At 33.7% G+C, this 21195-nt stretch overlaps 1 protein-coding gene across 5 annotated transcripts in view; it reads right to left on the reverse strand.

Annotated features, from left to right (window-relative positions):
- Positions 1–21195, reverse strand: part of LOC129744770 (rap guanine nucleotide exchange factor 2) — an 86715-nt gene that overhangs the window by 42247 nt on the left and 23273 nt on the right. For 4 of the 5 annotated variants that reach the window (XM_055737470.1, XM_055737471.1, XM_055737467.1 and 1 more), the window contains exon 2: positions 4155–5311. In XM_055737470.1, the coding sequence (XP_055593445.1) occupies positions 4155–4481 (327 nt within the window). In that variant the 5' untranslated portion in view covers positions 4482–5311. Of the gene's footprint in view, positions 1–4154; positions 7601–21195 lie in introns of those variants that run through there. The other variant, XM_055737468.1, reaches the window with a different exon arrangement.

A 21195-nucleotide genomic window follows, 5' to 3' on the forward strand; every position in this document is an offset into this window, starting at 1 on the left:
ACTGATTTATTTTAAAATTTTCACACGTCACGCTTGAAATAGAAAGTAGAGGTAATAGAAAAAATCTGACAAATGATCCTAATTCAAGTCGCCAAGATCTTCCAAAGTCAGTTATAAAAAATGCTTTTCCCTTGTGATCTAAACTTATCTTTATTGTTAAAAATTCCAATATCCGTCAAGATCTTGTAACTAAACCGTTATAAAAAACTTTATTAGTTTCTAAAATCTGTGGATATGAGATTGGAGGACACGATTCCTTGATCCTTTATCAATACAAAAAATCCCCGTGGCTAATTAAGAATAAATTTCGAAAAAATTCAAATCGCATTTATTTAGGTGAAGTGTTTAGATTGCTCTAGAAATATTACCAACACTAAAAATTTCGCCAACACCAACACAAATGACTTCATATTTGGTCCCGAACTTTTTCTGTAAAACATTCCAAACTATAAAAATCAAAAGGACTCAACAGTCTACATAAAATTTTCAGAAACTATAAGGTAAGTTATAAAATGCAGATTACAATAAAAACATAATATGCACATGTTTTCAAATCTGTTAGGCCTTTGTTTCAAACTTTGATTTTGATTCTGTCAAATCTAGTTCCATTGATATTGGGATTTGAAGTCAAAAAATGACTTTCGTGTAAAATAAATCATTGATAACTAATAAACCGACAACCCTCTATAAAAAAACAAACACGGATTTCGAATCTTCTTATTATTCTTATTTTGATAGAGGTTTAAGATGATATTTCCAAACTATTATAGTTTCAAAGAAAAAAAAAATGCTTGAAAGATAAAATCGAACTTGCAAAAAACCAATAGAAAAAAAACAAACTATTTGTGACATCATTGAAGAACATTTATGAGCTTTCGGCATCAAAGATTTAAATTTCATTTAGAACTTTGTTGAAGACTGCGATTTTTGACTTATGCTTTGAAAAAAAAAATGATTCATTCTGATAAAAATAATATTCTAAAATTTCCTCAAATTTTCATACTTCACCAGACTGTAATAAATCAACTTAAAGGACGCCTCAGTTTTCTCAGAAGTTTCCACTACTCGCGGTGTTCGAAAATGTTGATCGATTTGAATATGTTAAAAATGTTTTCAAATATTGCTACAAATGTCTTAAGTTAATCCTTGAATCTGAAAAACTAGAGCTAGCAGGAAAAAAAAAACAAACTGTATATTTGGATATGTCGCCTTTGAATAAGTTATGAGCACTCAACCCTTCCGGGCAAACGGAAGAACGTAAATTTTGTTGCCTTGTAAAATCGAAAAGGAAAATTTTAAAATAATAAATTTTATAGCAATACCTTTGTTATTTTGTTAGTATTTCAAATTCAAGGATTATTTAACTGATACACTCAAAACACAAATATGTATATTATGAGGGAAGTACCAATGTTAAAACATTATAATATTTTTGAAGAATTTGTGTAGTGTCTTCTATCGACATAAACACACCCTCATGAAAAAGGGAAAATTCACACTGAAATTTTCTAAATTTTGTTTCGATTTGCGACACCGATCAGGTAAGAAATCAGATAATTCGTCATTTTCGCAAATTTCAAAGGATCTCAACTTATTCAAGCTGTAATTTGAAATTTTCTGGATAAATAATGACCGGTAATAGAAAAAAAAATTGTTTGGAAAAATCCATTTGATGGGAGATGTTTTCCTTTTAATTCAGCTGATTTTCGGCGAAATTTATAATTATTAGGCTACAAAAAATGATTGTCTTGTGTTTAACTCTTGAATTAAACACTCACTGGAAAATTAAAATATTTGAAGCTTTTTACATTTCCAAATTTTGCAACAAAGAGTTTTGAAGTCAAAATTTAATTCAACTTTAATTTGCTTGTTTTATATGATTCGATGCAGTTTTGAACTCTAGGTTCTGGTACAATTAGTGATTTTTTTTTTAATTAGTGGTCATCGAAGAGAAATCAGAGTAGTTTATAAATTTCAAAACTCATGATGTTCTTCTTACAGATTTGTTGAACTGTTGGATTCTGGCTTAGAAATTTAAATTATGATTTTGAATTTTGGGTGGAATCCCTGATCTTGGAACCAAAACAGAATTTCAGTTTCGTTTTGTAAATTTTCCCGGTTTTGGGTCTAAATTCCCGGTTTTTCCCGGTTTTCCCGGTGCGATTTTCAATTCCCGGTTTTCCCGGTTCTGTGGCCACCCTGCTTACATCAATAGAAACCTTGTAACGTCAGTAAAATATGTTTAGAACATTATATATAGCTAAAGCCATTTGTTTTCTCGTTATTCAGCATGAAAGGATAAAATCTGAAAAAAAAAACATGCCTCAGGAAAAATGCTATAGTTCATGTATCACACGTCATGAAGCCAAGAAATATTTTTTAAATTTTTTTTTAATAAAATGGTCGCAAAAAGTTCAAAAAAGTGGTTGAGCGATGGTAGAGTTTAAAAAAAAATATGACTACAAAATTTATTGAAACTCTAACATTTTGCTGTCTTTAGATTTTCGATGCAACTAAAATTGAATTTACTGGAATTTTTCAAAGTTCGCTACTTTGCGCATTTTTTTACAATTTGAAATTTCAACTGTTTTTGTGGGCCACCGTCAGGTTGTACCCGGATTTTCAGTGCTTTTACTTTGTTTGGACCAATCAAGAGTATATTCATTGGAAAGCAAATTTAATCTACATTCTAGTGAGGTGCAACAATTAACGCTGTGAGATTTCACAAAAATATGAAAATTATAAACGTAAAATCATTGCTGATATTCTAGAACCACAAGCAGCACGTCCAGCAAAACGTGTTTTGGTGATTTGGTCAGAGAGCGAAGCCGACAGACGAAATAATGATGCGTGTCGTGACAAGCAAACGTGAACTACTATCAATAGAAAATTTTAAACCAAGAAACGTACGACACGCATCATTATTTCGTCTGTCGGCTTCGCTCTCTGCCGAAATCACCACCCACCGTACCTAATCGGAGAGCAAACAAACACGTTTTGCTGGACGCGCTGCTCGTGGTTCTAGAAATTCAGGAATGATTTTACGTTTATAATTTTCATATTTTTGTGAAATCTTACAGCGTGAATTGTTGCACCTCACTAGAATGTAGATTAAATATTCTTTCCAATGAATATACTTTTGATTGGTCTAAACAAAGTAAAAGCACTGAAAATCCGGGTACAACCTGACGGTGGCCCACAAAAACAGATGAAATTTTTAATTTGTAAAAAAATCGCGCAAAGTAGTGAACTTTGAAAAATTCCAGTAAATTCAATTTTTGTTGCATGGAAAATCTAAAGACAGCAAAATGTTAGAATTTTAATAGATTTTATAGTCATATTTTTTCAAAAACTGTACCATCGCTCAAACAGTATTTACAAGCAATCGAATGAAAAGTAGGTTTTTCAGACCGCTTTTTTTTAACTTTTTGCGACCATTTCATAAAAAAAAATTTAAAAAATATTTCTTGGTTTCATGATGTAGACATTAACTTTAGCTTTCATATGCATAAGGCAAATATTTTTTTGGACGTGTAATATATGAACTTCAGCAGTTTTCCTGAGGCATGTTTTTTCGGATTTTTTTTCTTTCATGATGAATAACGGGAAAACTAGAAGCTTTAGCTATATATAATGTTCTAAACATATTTTACTGACATTACAAGGTTTCTATTGATATAGGTTTCGTTTAGATCGGTTGAACACGCCAAAAGTTATAACGATTTTAGATTGTAGTGTCAAATTGACACTCCTAGTGCTGATCAGGATAATGAAATCTGATGCGGATGAGGGTTAAAAGTACAAAAGTTACCCGTCAGCATCCGTTTGTGTATTGCTCAATATGTATTTTTAAACATTTTCGTGATGACAGATCTAGGTTGCTTATCGGAAACAATGCTTGTTTCTTCTGACAAGAATCTATTAAAAGGATTGTATGTGCATAGCTGCTTGGAATGTTAGTAAGAAACCTCAATCCCCGTTCCCTTATCACATGCTGGAATTGGCACAAAGAGTTGCAAAGAAAACCCTTCACTTTCAGAAACCGCTTCTTACAACGGAATATTACAGCATCTCAGCTGGGTGCCTTTTGATTGCAGAAGTAAGTATGCAATGACAGTTGTTTTGCCATGGTATAGGAAGAAAAAGCTACTTACCGAGTTGGTGTGCTTCAGACGTGCAACGGCATGCTTGTTGTTGACATTGCCGCTGCTGCCTCCAACGCCGGTTACCGATGCAACCGAAATTGAGCCACCGGAGCCCGAGATTCCGAGACCGGGTACCACTCCGATGATGCTCGGGGCTCCAACGGGACCCACCGCGGAAGGTATCACCCCCGGAAGTCCACCAACACCCAGACCCAGCCCAACGGTGCTTCCGCCACCGAGAATGGTGGCCGCCACACTTCCCGCAGCACCTCCGTGGCTGTTGATTCCGAACTCGCTGTGGTCCGACAGACTAATTGGCAATTTTCGATCAGTCATTTATCGCTGATTTTCTTCGCGCATTCGCAGCGTTTTGAGGACCTTTACGAGAGAGCTTTCTTCTGTTACGGATTTCGCACACACCGAGCGATTCGATGGCTTTTGAATCCTAGTCGAAGATCGTGCACTTTTTATCACTCGCTTACATGAACGGACACACACCACATCACATGGAACTTTCTGAACGATAAAACATGAATGCTCACAGTTGCGGAACGGCGCTTGTTTTGTAAGATAAAATAAATGAATCTATAAGAGATAGCCTCCTTGGATGGAAGATGTTGTTGGTATATGTTGTTGTTGTTGTTGTTGCGTATGTGCACGTACGATCACTGAACAAGTAGGAATTCGATAATGTCGCAGCAAAGGAGAAAAACTGGTTCTGCACCTTTCGTTCGCGAGATTGGCTCGCGAATTTTTTTTCCCTCTTCTGTATGTATAATAACGAAGGTATTTTTTTCACTTTTTGCACACAGAAAAGCAGAGAACTGCACAGATTGCCACTTGATGCTTCGGGATGCAAATATGCTGATTCTGCAGCCACCCGTTCGCTACATTACCACAACAAACTACTGGATGTCAAGCGCACTTTTAGATAAAACACTGCTGTACGCGAGAGAACACCCTTTCTGAGGAGCAGTGCATGTTGGCTGAATCGATCCGAGAGGATGCCCGAGCTGCCTACAGATTCCACCAGCATAGCGCAAACACACGCGCATTGATTCGATTAGCATAGGCGCGTAGGTTCATCGTAGGTCCGCGGAATACCCAAGAGTTGTGTGGGCCTGTGTCTGATGATTTTGTCACGCCCCGTTATCTGGTTCGATCTCCTGCAACGAGAATGAATGAAAATATTTCATCAGCTGCTGTGGATGTAGGTATCAATGGAGCAATGTAGGCTACAGATAGATAGACAGGCAGCTAAAACGGGGACGGATTTCTGTCGGCACGTGTCCCGCGGTTAATCCGGAATCAAAACGATATTGCAAACATTTGCCGGCCCGCACAAATGCTCGTACTTCGAGCGTATTCATTTAAGAACAAAAAAAATGATTCAGTTCATTTAAATCAAAATGTTGGATTTAAAAATTTCTAAAAGCCAAAAGTAACAAAAAACATGTATGTACAATATAAGCAAAAATATTTTTAAAATAAGGGGGTACTAAAGATAGCGAGGCGCGAATCGTGGTACAATTTAAAAATAAATTACATTGGAAGGGAGCGAAGCAATTATTTCAGGGATTATTCGATTTATGATGAGGGTTAGACGATAGCATGATTTCCGTTTTAAAAATAAAACGGTGTTATTAATATCTTTTTTTTGCCTATTTATAGAGCCCATCCTTTATAGCCTGGTAAAGACAAAACTGGGATAAAGTCCAATACTTTAAATTAACGGCAAATCAGTCCAATTTTATTGAATCCAAAAACATTTATTTTTGATCCAACGTTTCGGTGTTGGTTAACACCTTCATCAGGGATCAAAATGGTTGATTCTGAATTGCTTTAGTAAAAGCGTATTGTCTGGATCTGTTGTGGTGGAGTTTCAATTCAAATTTGAAATTTTAAATTTTCTAACACTAAACACAAATTAGGACATTTACCCCCCAACTGATCAAAGAATTTCCTATGGCATCATACCTATATGAAAATAAAACTTATTTTTTAATACAGCTTCCTTTTCCATTACGATTCTTCACAAAAAAAAATCATTCTTCCATCCAAAATTCAGGAAAAAAAACTCCCTAATAAACCTAGAGTGTCAATTTGAAACTCCTCGCTTAAAACCGTCTCATCTTGCCCAACCGATTTTTACAAACATTATAGTTAAGGAAACCTCGTAATGTAACTCAAATATGTTCCTCAGGCATTATTCACCTACAACACTTCAGTTTTCCGTTATTCAAAGTTTAGGAAAAAAGACTGAAGATCAGCTACGAAATGCTAAAAGAAATTTCAATTAGTGTCAAGAAAACTGAAGTTAAATTAGAACCTAAAACTTATACGTTGCACATAAGGATATATATTTTTTTAATTTTTTAAGATCATGGCCACAAAAAAATGTTAAAAATTGTGTAAAAAACCGTTCTTTTCAATCAACGAACTATCAAAATTGCTTAAGTCACACCAGATAAATAATGAAAAGGGGATTGAAAATTGACGTAATTTGACAGATTTTTACATTTTTAGATTGTAGATTGCTAGAATTTTTGACGAATTTTCGCGTCGTAAATTTTACGTAATTTTACTCAAAATCCAGTGCAAAGTTGAATTTAAGTCATAGAAATTTCTGAGAAATAGCAAATTGTCAAAAGGTTCGAAAAACAGCCTTGGAAAATTCGTCAAAAATTCTGTGTTTCGTATTTCGAAAATCTTAAAATGCAAAAATGTGTCGATTTCGTCAATTTTTTCAATACTCTTTTCCAAATTTATCTGGTGTGACTTAAACGATTTTGACGATTCATTGATTGAAATGTACGGTTTTTACACCACAATTTTATATTTTTTGTGGTCATAATCCTTAAAGATTTCAAAAAAATATATCCTGATGTGCAATGTATAGCTTTTAACTTCAGCTTTCTTGGACACTAAAGGAAATTTATTTTGAGAATTTCGTAACTGATCTACAGTCTTTTTTGTTTTCCGAAACATGTTTCTTCGCATTTTTTTTTGACATTGAATAACGAAAAACTGAGGTGTTGTATGTGAATAATTTCTGAGAAACATATTTGAGTTACATCACAAGTTTTCCAAAACTATAAGTTTTGTAAAAATCGGTTGGAAACAAGAGATATGTGTTGGTTTAAGTCAGGAGTGACAAATTGACACTCCAGGGACTGTAAGGGATACATTTTTTTGGGACGGATGAAGGTCTTTTCGAACTTTTTAGAGTGTTAAGGCTTTTTACCTTTTAACCAATTTTGTAAATTTTAGAAACATGTCAATTTTATCTTGTTTGTCTTTTTAGTCATTTTTGTCATTATTGTCATCATTGTCATTATTGTCATTATTGCCATTTTTGTCATTTTTGTCATTTTGGTCACTTTGGTCAATTTGGTAATTTTTGTCATTTGCGTCATTTTTGTCTTTTTTGTCTTTTTTTGTCTTTTTTTTTTGTCTTTTTTTGTCTTTTTTTTTGTCTTTTTTGTCTTTTTTGTCATTATTTTTGTCTTTTTTGTCATTTTTGTCATTTTTGTCATTTTTGTCATTTCTGTCATTTCTGTCATTTTTGTCATTTTTGGTATTTTTGTTATTTTTGTCATTTCTGTCATTTTTGTCATTTTTGGTATTTTTGTTATTTTTGTTATTTTTGTCATTATTTTTGTCATTTCTGTCATTTCTGTCATTTTTGTCATTTTTGTCATTTTTGTCATTTCTGTCATTTCTGTCATTTTTGTCATTTTTGTCATTTCTGTCATTTCTGTCATTTTTGTCATTTTTGTCATTTTTGGTATTTTTGTTATTTTTGTTATTTTTGTTATTTTTGTCATTTTGGTCATTTTGGTCATTTTGGTCATTTTGGTCATTTTGGTCATTTTGGTCATTTTGGTCATTTTGGTCATTTTGGTCATTTTGGTCATTTTGGTCATTTTGGTCATTCTGGTCATTTTGGTCATTTTGGTCATTTTGGTCATTTTGGTCATTTTGGTCATTTTGGTCATTTTGGTCATTTTGGTCATTTTGGTCATTTTGGTCATTTTGGTCATTTTGGTCATTTTGGTCATTTTGGTCATTTTGGTCATTTTGGTCATTTTGGTCATTTTGGTCATTTTGGTCATTTTGGTCATTTTGGTCATTTTGGTCATTTTGGTCATTTTGGTCATTTTGGTCATTTTGGTCATTTTGGTCATTTTGGTCATTTTGGTCATTTTGGTCATTTTGGTCATTTTGGTCATTTTGGTCATTTTGGTCATTTTGGTCATTTTGGTCATTTTGGTCATTTTGGTCATTTTGGTCATTTTGGTCATTTTGGTCATTTTGGTCATTTTGGTCATTTTGGTCATTTTGGTCATTTTGGTCATTTCGGTCATTTTGGTCATTTTGGTCATTTTTGTCATTTTGGTCATTTTTGTCATTTTTGTCATTTTTGTCATTTTTGTCATTTTTGTCATTTTTGTCTTTTTTGTCTTTTTTGTCTTTTTTGTCTTTTTTGTCTTTTTTGTCTTTTTTGTCTTTTTTGTCTTTTTTGTCTTTTTTGTCTTTTTTGTCTTTTTTGTCTTTTTTGTCTTTTTTGTCTTTTTTGTCTTTTTTGTCTTTTTTGTCTTTTTTGTCTTTTTTGTCTTTTTTGTCTTTTTTGTCTTTTTTGTCTTTTTTGTCTTTTTTGTCTTTTTTGTCTTTTTTGTCTTTTTTGTCTTTTTTGTCTTTTTTGTCTTTTTTGTCTTTTTTGTCTTTTTTGTCTTTTTTGTCTTTTTTGTCTTTTTTGTCTTTTTTGTCTTTTTTGTCTTTTTTGTCTTTTTTGTCTTTTTTGTCTTTTTTGTCTTTTTTGTCTTTTTTGTCTTTTTTGTCTTTTTTGTCTTTTTTGTCTTATTTGTCTTATTTGTCTTATTTGTCTTTTTTGTCTTTTTTGTCTTTTTTGTCTTTTTTGTCTTTTTTGTCTTTTTTGTCTTTTTTGTCTTTTTTGTCTTTTTTGTCTTTTTTGTCTTTTTTGTCTTTTTTGTCTTTTTTGTCTTTTTTGTCTTTTTTGTCTTTTTTGTCTTTTTTGTCTTTTTTGTCTTTTTTGTCTTTTTTGTCTTTTTTGTCTTTTTTGTCTTTTTTGTCTTTTTTGTCTTTTTTGTCTTTTTTGTCTTTTGTCTTTTTGTCTTTTTTGTCTTTTTTGTCTTTTTTGTCTTTTTTGTCTTTTTTGTCTTTTTTGTCTTTTTTGTCTTTTTTGTCTTTTTTGTCTTTTTTGTCTTTTTTGTCTTTTTTGTCTTTTTTGTCTTTTTTGTCTTTTTTGTCTTTTTTGTCTTTTTTGTCTTTTTTGTCTTTTTTGTCTTTTTTGTCTTTTTTGTCTTTTTTGTCTTTTTTGTCTTTTTTGTCTTTTTTGTCTTTTTTGTCTTTTTTGTCTTTTTTGTCTTTTTTGTCTTTTTTGTCTTTTTTGTCTTTTTTGTCTTTTTTGTCTTTTTTGTCTTTTTTGTCTTTTTTGTCTTTTTTGTCTTTTTTGTCTTTTTTGTCTTTTTTGTCTTTTTTGTCTTTTTTGTCTTTTTTGTCTTTTTTGTCTTTTTTGTCTTTTTTGTCTTTTTTGTCTTTTTTGTCTTTTTTGTCTTTTTTGTCTTTTTTGTCTTTTTTGTCTTTTTTGTCTTTTTTGTCTTTTTTGTCTTTTTTGTCTTTTTTGTCTTTTTTGTCTTTTTTGTCTTTTTTGTCTTTTTTGTCTTTTTTGTCTTTTTTGTCTTTTTTGTCTTTTTTGTCTTTTTTGTCTTTTTTGTCTTTTTTGTCTTTTTTGTCTTTTTTGTCTTTTTTGTCTTTTTTGTCTTTTTTGTCTTTTTTGTCTTTTTTGTCTTTTTTGTCTTTTTTGTCTTTTTTGTCTTTTTTATGTATTTGGTCATTTTTTATTTATTGGTCACTGTCTACGGCAGGCATGCCAAACTGGGGGTTTGCGGGCCGCATGCGGCCCGGGGCCTAGGTCAATGCGGCCCGCGTAGCCCCGTCCTAAATTGTCACAAAAAAAACACCACTGATTTTTATGTAAAATATTACTGCAAAAAAACTAAAGCTGAATGTACTGATTTAACTGATTTTGGCTGCGGCCCTCTACGTCATAGAAAATTTTTAATGCGGCCCGCACACCTAAACGAGTTTGACATGCCTGGTCTACGGCAATTTGATGTCATACAGACTGATTACTTAATCTTATCATAAAACTATCCTTACTTTTTTGCCTATTTTGTAATTCTGATTTTTTTTGAGTGTTGAGTCGAAATAATAAATCTTAAAAATTGCTTGAAAAGTTAAAAACAAAAAGTATGATTGTTTGAAAAGTTAAAGTAGTAATATGATATGCCATCCCGACATCTAAGCTAAAAGGATAATATTCGGTAGCGCCTCTAAAGAAATTATTTTTTCGAAAGAGTAGGTACTTAAGGCACACAAATACCATGCAAAAAATAATCTAGGTTTAAATCTCTACTTCACCACAAGGTTAAACAAGTTTGATCTATGAAAAACTATACCAAGTGATTTGGTTCGCTTAACACCACTTGTTACCAGACTACATCTCACCTCACCCACTTTCAAATAGATGAATGCTAGAAATTATATCTAAGCCCATTGAGAAAAATGAATTAGGACAAATGGATTAGAATGTCTCGCATTTCCAACCAATACTACGCACCACCAACCAGAGCGAGCTTTGCTAATGATGCCCTCACCAAATAACAGTACAAAAATGACACACAAATGGTTTGGTCACATTGAAAAGAATCATAAAAAAAAATAGCATCTGTCCGTCCGGTGGGGGAAACGAGTAAAAACGAACGTTTGATCTTTGGGAGTCCGGTACAAGTTTCAAAATGACATTGTTGAATAATTTATGTTCATTCGGTTGTTCCGCCTCTATCGGACGGTGTACCTATACAGAAATAAACAACAAAAACAGGGATACTGGTGAATTTTGCATATACCCACCCAACGATGTGACATTGGACAGAGAATTTATTCTCTCGCTGGAATTGAACACACAAAAAAGTGACACTTTAAGCCAACTTCCATTGCAGTGATTGGCTTTTGGTGTGGTTTTGTTAGATTTGTATTTTTGTTGTTGTTGCAAACTAACAACGAAATCCAGCGAATTAAAAATAGGTATTTCCACACATTATGTCATGAATTTAACAGTGTAATTTCGTCTGGTGACAAAAGCCAAATTGGGCAGTTCAAGTAACTGATGCCATACTTTTTTTACAGACTGACAGAAGCTACATCGTTCGCCTAAAACAGAAATTACGGAAGCTCTTGTTCGATGCTTCAAAATGCACAACATCAAAGTTGTTACGGCTCTGCACAATCCAAAAAAAAAATCGTTCGCCATCCTGTGTAGGTAATTGTCCAACAACCGAGGCAGCTAAATTGTTGCCATTAGCCGTGCACAAACCTTACAGACAGGTGAAGTGAACTCAATAGAGAAGATGCTATTAGCCGTCCGACGAGAAAGGAGCTGCAGATACAAACATAGGCTCATGATGCAAGGAAAATTATTTGGCAAACTCTCGGTTTTATTATTACTTTATTTTGGCTTTCCTCCAGCTCCACGTTTGATGTGCCAGTGCCAGTAAAGTGCCAATACCTTTTAGGTATATCTACTTGTCGTACAGCGAGGCTAAGGTACAGAGACAATGGTCTTTGAAAGAAATCAATAGAGGAGCAACGACACCGATACGGTGTTGATCGATTTGGTTGATAAACAACAGCCCCTCTGTTCAGTGAGTGTGAGCAGAGAAATTCAAACTTTGATTAAAATTGCATTTATTTTACCGCTTTAAAAGCTTTTAATGAGTTGAAATAATGAGACATATTAGAGGTTTGGAAGAAGGAGAGTATCGTTCGATTGATTTTTCGTTGCAGATGGAATCTTTAAATAGAATATGAGGTAAGTGACGAAACAGAAGAAACTATGGTCAAGTCACCTATAGGCATAGCAACGTGTATTTGTCTAGTTGCCAAAGTTATGTAAATAAGTAAGTAGTTGAAATGTTCAGAATTTACGAAGCCATGAAATATTTTCGTAGTCTTCACCTGAAAGAAAAGTTCTGCCTTTGCTGATTCAGACGGAAGTCTGTAGACGGAAGTCTGTACCAGACCGTGACGATTTTAAATCATGTTTTGATTTATCAGGCTCGAAGGGTTAATAAGTTTCGTTTTAGTCAAAACAATTCCATGGTTCTTTTTTAAGAATTTCAATGTAAGGTTTTGATGAATAAATCTTAGCATTAAAATCTTAGTTTGTATGGAAAAATTTAAAATTCAGTTCTGTAGAGCTGTTTGGTGGTTTTTGTAGTCTGTCTCCGACAGAATTAATTCCGTTTGTTGACAGGAAACTGTCCTCGACAGGACTCAACTGCAAAGGCATTTTTATTAAATTTAGGGAAATACAATAATAAATTTGTCACTTACAAATAGTTCCCCTACTAACTTCCGCTCTACTCGAGTGCCAGGTTACGGTAGCAAACTGCCTAGCGCCTGTTTACAATAATAAATTTAGTAATTTATAAATCTATCTGGCGAGAAGAAACTTACTTGGCAATAGGACAATTTTATCCAATCAATAAGCCGTTCAATAAGCCCCAGTGGCTTTGCCGAAAACACGCCTCAACAACGTAAGTTGGCGATTTGCTGGATCTGGAGGATTATTTAATTAGTACAATATAATTATAAAAAGGCAACAACTTACTCAACGAAAGAACTAATCGAGCCTAATTCACTCCGAATATAATATTTTGCCAACTTTTAAGCAGTTATACTGACGCGAGGAAAAATTTTCACGACCGTTACAAAACGCTAACGATTTTCTTCGGTTCTTCTCTTTTGACGTTTATCGCCCTCTCTCTACACGCTCAAACTAGAAACCCAATCTGTGGGCTATAATCCCACGCAACAAGAGCAAACATGATTTTGAAATCGAGCTATCTAACGATTTTGGAGACAGTTAATGAATTCTTAAAAGGTAACTTTCAACTCAACAACTTTGTTGAAGACCGTAAGTTCACTACACTACAGCTTCGGATCAGGATCTATTCCAATCATAATGAAATTCTTACATAATTGGCGCAGGATTCGCACACAATTGGTGTGAACAAGTTGAACAATAGTCGGATTAGACTTCATAGCGTAATCCCGTACGCTTAATAAAAACAAAAAAAAACATTTTAACGTCTCTCCCATTCCCATCATAAGACAGAGAAGAATGCAAACCACCACGTGTTTATAGGACGTTAGAAATCAATTCTTGATTGGCCGTGACAGAAAGACTGTGACAATCAACTCTGGATTTCCAACTAACCAAAGTAGTGGCAAAGTGATGCAACTGGCAAGACGAGTTAAGATAGTTGTTTCGAGTTCGATTCTGTCTCTCGGTCGGCATTTTTTTCTTGTTTCTTGGATGAGTTTTTCATTAGGGAGAGAATCCATGATTTTTTTTATATATCGCTTGAATATTTGTTAGTGCTGACAGGGGGAAAAGACAATCATATCATCCTTGGCATGAAGTCTGCATTGAAATTTTGCAACCTGTTTATTTGGTGTAGCTCTACGAAATATGGTGTTTGAAGACCAAACAAGGAAAAAATTACTATTTTCTTAGTGACTGGTGAGATCCAACCATATTTTTCCTCTTTTTATTATATGTGGGGTTGTTCGTTTGTTTTAATTTTTTTAGTTCATATTAAAAAAAAATTGATTTTTCCGAAGTAATAATATAATTTAAATCACAAAAATTAATCGTTCTAAAAATTGAGAAACTTTGAAATATTAGAAAATTTGAAAAGGCAACATTTAACATAAGGAACCAATTAAGATATCTGTAAGAAAATTTGGAATTTGTTTGAATTGTTCAGAAACCTTAGTTCAAAACATTTGAATTTTATAACGGTGATGGTGAAAAAGGATAAAAATGGGAATATTAAAGATTAAATCATGTTTAAATTCATTTTTTGGAAATCTAGGTATTTGGTATTTGTTTTTTCGTTACACATCTAGTGCAGTTAACAAGACTGTGCAAATGAATTGATACATCGGGTGATGATTTAGTGTCATTTTCAATAATTATCATTCTTTTTACTATTTTTATTTTTGTATCATTTTTACGAAATTGTCATTATTTATTACGCCTATCATATCATAATGATATTATCATTTATATACTGTTTACAATCTCTAAATATTATGTAATTTTACCAATTTTCATGATCCATAAATATTTAATGCATCTAGGGTTAACCCATAGAAACTACAGATCCCGTTCGATTTTGGCAACATGGGTAAATGAGCCCTATTTTGGCATGGTCCTTTTCTTGGCATGCCAACATGTCTTTTCATGTTTTTCAGGTCCAAATTGAGCTAAAAAAATTTGACTATATTTTCATTGCGAAGAGAATAATTTGTTTCAAATCTGTGCATACCGAATTTTTTGATTGTTTGTACTTTATTAAAGTAGTTAATTTTTTTCGATCTGCATCCGAGGCAATTATGTTGGAAATCACCGTATGAAAATCAGATGAACTCTTCTTCTAGTGCAACTGTTAAATTCACATGCGATTTCAAACGCGAACATTAATTTGAAAAATTTGCAATAAATACCCATGCCTACAGTTAAACTTGGCAAAAAATCAAAAAATACTAGAAAGACGAAAGAATGATTATTTATTTAGGTTTTGAATAAAAATTTCAAACTAATTTTGTTCCTTTTCTTGGCATGCAACATCAATCGAAATACACCACCAGTGTTGGAAGCTGGAAAAAATACATGTTCATAAAAGAGATATTTTTGGGCTGATGTTTTCCCTAAAAATCCATATAAAACTACGCACAAATGTTTTCATACTAATTGGGTTGTATGATAAAACTGTTTCTATCAACTTAAGCTTCAAAATGAGTTGGAGAACATAAGTGATTCGACTAACTAAAAGTCATATCCAAGCATTGAAAATGAAAAAATCGCTATTTGGGAAACATGAATCGAAGGTACATTGGTATGCGTGCGAACAGCATTTGCATTGCAGTCTGCTGAGCAAATGCCACGTGGTCTTCTACAGAACACAGTGGTTCGAAATAAAAAAAACTAAGTGAAATTAAGCAACTCACAAGACTTAAGATGGTTTTCTTATCTAAAAACTGTTAGATCGATGGCAATTTTTGACTTTAGTATATAAAATACATAATTAATTGAGTTTTGGAATCGTTTTCTATTGCTTGGGAACCATATTCTCAGATTTAATTTTTAGGATTTTTGTTCTAATTTTTTCCTTGGAAACAGTATTTGGAAGTTCAGGAAAATATCGTTTTCTTTCCAAGTATTCCTTAAAATATTAGATGTGAGTCGAATTTAAAAAAAATGTTTTAGCAAGGTTTACATTCTAACATCAATTTGGCGTGTCAAACCACTGCACAACGCCCCGGGCATTCGAAATTACTGTTGCTAGAACTTCTAGCCTAGAAGCTCATAATCTCAGCTAACAAATTCAAAAGGGCAAAATTTTGAAATACCATTCAAGGTATTTTTCAATTTCTTACTTTATGAAGCCAAACTCCACAATATGAAGATAGTTGTTTGGTAGTGAAAACAACCCTATATATCGCAATCGCAAGTCTCCTAGAGTATTTTACTATCAACTTATGGTCTATAAAAACTCAAAAGGAACAATTTAAGCAAAGATTTATAAATGACAACACAACATGATGCACAGAACCATAGAAATGTCGTAACTGAATCTGTCGTTAGGCTTAGCATTCCTGAATTTGTCCAGTAAGCATTCATGTCAGGAAATTCTCATAAAAAAACTGAGAAAATCTAAGCAATTTTTCCAATATTTGGAAAAATCTAATCGATGAGAAAAGTTCAAAATAAGATATTTCAATTCAACATAACAATACCACTTTCACAACAACCACGTTCAAGTCGTTTTTTTAATAACTCGTTTATTTAACACGGCTCAAACCTTTCAGTATTTTTCGCGTTCAAGTCGTATTTGATTTTTATTTTGATGAAATTGTCTCAAAAAACTTCGCAAAAATGATGAACTGTGAAATCTCTTTAAAAAATTTCGAGGAATGTGAATCAATCGGGGACAGGTACGGATATTTTACCTCAATATTCTGGCAGCTGGACCACACCAACTTTTTTTAAAAAAAAAAACCCTACGTTGAAAACCTGGGCTAGTCTAGATAAGCCCATGCCATCTGAAATACTTTTCCTAGATTGACTGGCTTTATTCAGATTTTATCAGTCCTTCATAAGTAACTTACTGTATACATATTGGAGAATTTTTTTGAAGTGTTCAGTTTAAACAGTTTTCTTACAAAATATGTTAGATTTCATCAAAGGGATTTAATGTTCATAAAAAAGAGAAAGTTCAAACCACTCGCGGACATAATTCGTTTCTGAATCGGTCCCCCTGATGGAGGTTTGGTTGTCAATCATAAAACAATGATTCTTGTTCATACACAAATATTCTGAAACAACCTGAGGTGTTTATACTCATCACTTTGTTTAAATGAATAAAAAGTTTAAAGTTTTAAAAATTAAAAAAAAAAATTGCAAAAATTCTGGACTTCCGACTTTTTTAAATGAAAGCTTATTTTGTGCTTCCCTTCCAACCAAATTCCATCAATGTTTTCGAAAGCCTTTTTGTTGTATAAGTGAAGCCCGGCGTTCAAGCGTCGCATAGAACTTTACGCTCAGCTGACGCCATTCTGTCAGTGGCCTTATATTCAGAATAGCCAACGATTCTGTTAACTGTCAAATGAGCATTGTTGGTAAAGATCTATTGTACATTGCTGGTGGCCAAGAAACGGATCATCGAAACGGCAAACAATTGGTACGGCGGCCAAGTAATTGGAGCACCGCAGTGAATACTTTGCATGCATTTTGCTCACAATAATGAAAGTTCCATAAAGAAAATGTATTTTTGTTGAACTCTAAGCAAGTTAGCAAGTAAATTCTTCAAAGGATTTTCTATGGTGCACTCAACAGGAAGGTTGAAACGTTGCAAAAAAGGTTAAATCATGCCTTAGGTGCCAAGATCGGGTACATTTACCCTAATCTGAGATTTAATGTAAAAATATAAAAAAAATATCGTTGATTACAAGAAATATTCTTACTTTAACAAAAAAGTTTTGTTTTATCTTTGCACACTTTTTTCAGTCATGTATTGATCTACTTTTTTACCACAAAAGCAAAACCTTTGCAAAATCATGATATTTTACACAAATTCACCTGGAAAACTCAATTGGAATCCGATTAGAACCTTTTCATGGGTATGCATTACGAAAAATTTGACCTCTTAAATTCGGTTTTAACATAAAATTTTTTGTCCATCAGAACACATCTGTCACATGCGTAAAATCCGGTTCACAGATTGCGATCTAAGGAACTGTTCACTTTATGTTATTTACTTGGTGTCTACTAGTCAGGAAACACTTTTTGCCTGCCGGAAACGGATTTGCTGCTTATTTAAGGGGTCTGCATTCAGTTATTCCCAATAACCATAAACTTTTTACCATAATTAAGATCAAGAGTTTCACTCCGATGCTTGGTTTGAACTTCCTGAGCATCTAAGAGTGGCTCCTTATACTTTTTAATCATTTGGGCCGAAAACAAATTCAGAAAAAAAATCAATAATTCATGAGTTTTCAAGTCGACATTGAAGAATTTCCGAGGCGATTGTGCAAAATTATTTTTACCATGTCTTTATGCATCGTAAATATCTCAAACACACGTTAACTTAAAAATCTAAAAAAATAGGTAAGATAGTCCTTTTCATAACCAACACAACGCTGCTAAAATTTTGCATATCCGGGCCAAAGTAACGTACCTATCACCAGAATGAAGTTCCCGGATACTAAATGATCATAGCTTTAGTACACCATTTGTGCCAGATATTTTTGGGCTTTTCCGGGAAAATGCTTCTCATTTTCATGAAAATTATGAAAACTGGAACTCACAAATCCCAGTTGAACTGTAAACAACAATACACAGCAGAAATCAGCTGTTTAAACGTCAACCGGAATGAGTTGGGTTGTCTCAAAATCACGCTTAGACATAATGGGACACCCTATAGCAACTTTTTTTTTCAAAACAGTTTACGTTTAACCTGTTGTGTCCGTCACACTCAACTTCCCTCTAGGATAATATAATTATAGGTCAGGCGTTTTACACTCAGTGAACATTTTTTGCTTATATTTTTCCAAAAACTCTGTTTTTTGTACCGGAATCCAATAACATTTGTTGCGAATTGAACATATTGCAAATGAAAATTTTCACTATCGTATACATTAGGGTGGTAGCCAAATGGATCATGTCGAATTTCGAAAACCGACCTTTAACATGTGGTAGATTTGTCCAAAAATTGGCCTGTGGAAAATTTCAGCTCAATCGAACTTCATTACGGGGTGGCTCAAAGCGCTAGAAGTTTCTGTTTTTCGACTCTTAAAAATAACCGAAGGAGGGAACAAAGGAAATTTTTTGGGCTAAAAATAGACTCTCTGAAACTTAGTCGGTTTTCCGAAAAACGGCCTGTCCTAGAAAGTCGATTTTTGGTCAAAAAATGTTTATCGAGATAACATTAAACTTCGACGTTTCATGCATTTTAAAGTCATTCGGCAGACTAATTTCTTGTGTCCCCTCCTTATTTTTGACTAATTTTTTTTTTCAAGATAACGCCAGATTTTAAATTTTTTATGTATTTTTAAGTCATTTGGCACTTAAATTAAAATTTCGATTTTTCCATTTTCCTTTGGGACCCCCTTTGGTCATTTTTGAGGGTTAAAAATCGAAACTTTGAGCGCTTCGAGGCACCCCTAAATTAAGTTAGATTAAGCTAACATTTTGCACAAATCAGTTTTTTTGGCTACTCTACAAAATGTATATGGTCGGTTTTCAAAATTCGATCATGAAATTTTTCTCTTACATCCATTGCCACCCTAATATACATTCCCAATTTGAACTCAAGATAATTTCTTCAGGAATTTTTGAGTACATGTTTAGACTCAAATAAAGTGTGTCAACAAAGCGAAGAGAGAAGGTTTCCTTTTTTATTTTTGTGTGCGTGCTGGAATCGACGAATTTTTTCGTCAGTTAGTTGTAATCAATTTACACATTTAAAACAATCTTAGTTTTTGCATTTTTCAATTTCAAAACTATTAAAGCACTTAAATATTAAAGCCCATTGGTTTTCATTCATTTCACCGAAATTTACCCGAAATATTTCCAAACGGAATTCTGCTTTTCCAGCAACTGTTTCCGCAAATTTCAAATTCCGTACAAGCAATGCCGAGTCAAAGCGCTTTTCTCCGACTTACCGCTGCTAGCAGCAGTGGCTATCCATCTCTCAAGGTGGCCCGTCAAGTTCGAAGACATTTTCCCAAACCAAACGAACCGAATTCAATTGGCTTGAAGGAAGGAAGGCAAGGCAAAAAAAATCTAACGGTTCCAGACGATATTTTTTCATTACAGATAGGTACTGTTCAAACTGTATCCAAGCATCGACAGGTTATTGATTCTGTTTAATATTTTTCCTTTCAGCTGCACAGGTTGTTACACTTTTTTTCGATAACTCGACAACGCACTCGTAATGATGATCGGTTTACCAAAACGTGTCTCGCTAGCCGCTTTGTGTTGTGTTGTGTTGTCTGTCTGTCTGTTTATGATACAACATTATGCTGAAGTCGAGTGTGAAGTGCGGGTATTTCTTTATTTGATAAGTTTGATAATATGGTTTTTATTTTCCTTGCCGGACGATACGAGACGACGTGTGTTGTGCGAGAAAGACGTTGTTGTTTGCCCGTTTTGTTCGATGCAGTTTGTTTTGCATGGCGTAGCGTAATTGTAGCGTAATGTTAAGTGCCGGTTGCGTAACTTCAATCTTGAGATGAGTCGAGTGTATGAACAGCGCCGATATTGAAGGAAAGAAAAAACTACTATTCGTACTGAATGATGCACTGTATAGTGGATGTATCGCAACCGTTAATGGATATTGCTTATGTATGTTTAATTGTGCGCTTTCATGATTGAACTTCAACGACACAGTGGCGTTCAACAAAGCCGTAAGTTTTCGACAACTTACAATCTCGTACTTAGTACTGTCAAATGGGGTTAATAGGGACGAAAATAAAATAAAAAGTAACACAATTTTACATAATTTTGATCAAATTTATTCTGCCTTGTGAAGCTGAAGTTAAAAGTTTCAAAAAAATGAAATAAATTTATCCAGATTCAGTTTCATGATGTATCAAAAAAAATTATAATCAAATTTTAAATCAAATCGCACATAAAACACCATGAGAGGAAAGTTACAAGCTGCAAGATTAATTGAGAGCAGAATCGGTTGAACGTCAGAAACATCCCTCAAATCAAGTGGTTTGATACTTGTACTGATAAGTTCTTTACCGAAATAAACAGAAGAAAACCTGGAAAAATATCTTGATTTTTCCTCCTATCCTACTATTGGATGGAAGAAAGCAGAATTGTTCATCTTTATATTCCGAAAGCCTCACTTCCACTTATTTTGGACCGAATGATGAAGATGGTGCTAGTCCGATAAGCACGTCATCTGTGTAAGTCTAACATGAACACGATGCGATGGCTTCTGGCTTCATGGCAGCAGCGAGCGGTTAGAGAAATTGGTTAGTGTTATTTATTTTTGCTACTGTGAGTGGGGGAGCTGTTTTTCCGCGCAGCAGTTAAAATTGTTACCAGCAGGCAGCTCGGAGGAAAGGAAAGAGTTTGAAGCGATGATCTCCAATTCGATTTGGGAGGTTGTTTTGCGAATTGAGGCCAGCGTCGAATAATAATTTTATGTAGCAGAGGAAAAAAATGGTTTCAAACAACCATAGATAGGGTTACCAGCTAGGATTAACTGATCTTGGATCGATCCTTGAAAGATCGATGTTTTATATTGCGGTTACTGGGAAAATTTCTAATCGAGCGACGGTAGCCTTCCGTGCGGTAGGCTAGCCGGAGCAGTAAACACAGTTAAAAAATTCACTCTTACTCACTAATTTCATTGAAAAGTTAAGAAGTAAATTCTTGAAT

This window comes from Uranotaenia lowii, chromosome 2 (genome assembly GCF_029784155.1).
Source record: "Uranotaenia lowii strain MFRU-FL chromosome 2, ASM2978415v1, whole genome shotgun sequence".
NCBI lineage: Eukaryota > Metazoa > Arthropoda > Insecta > Diptera > Culicidae > Uranotaenia > Uranotaenia lowii.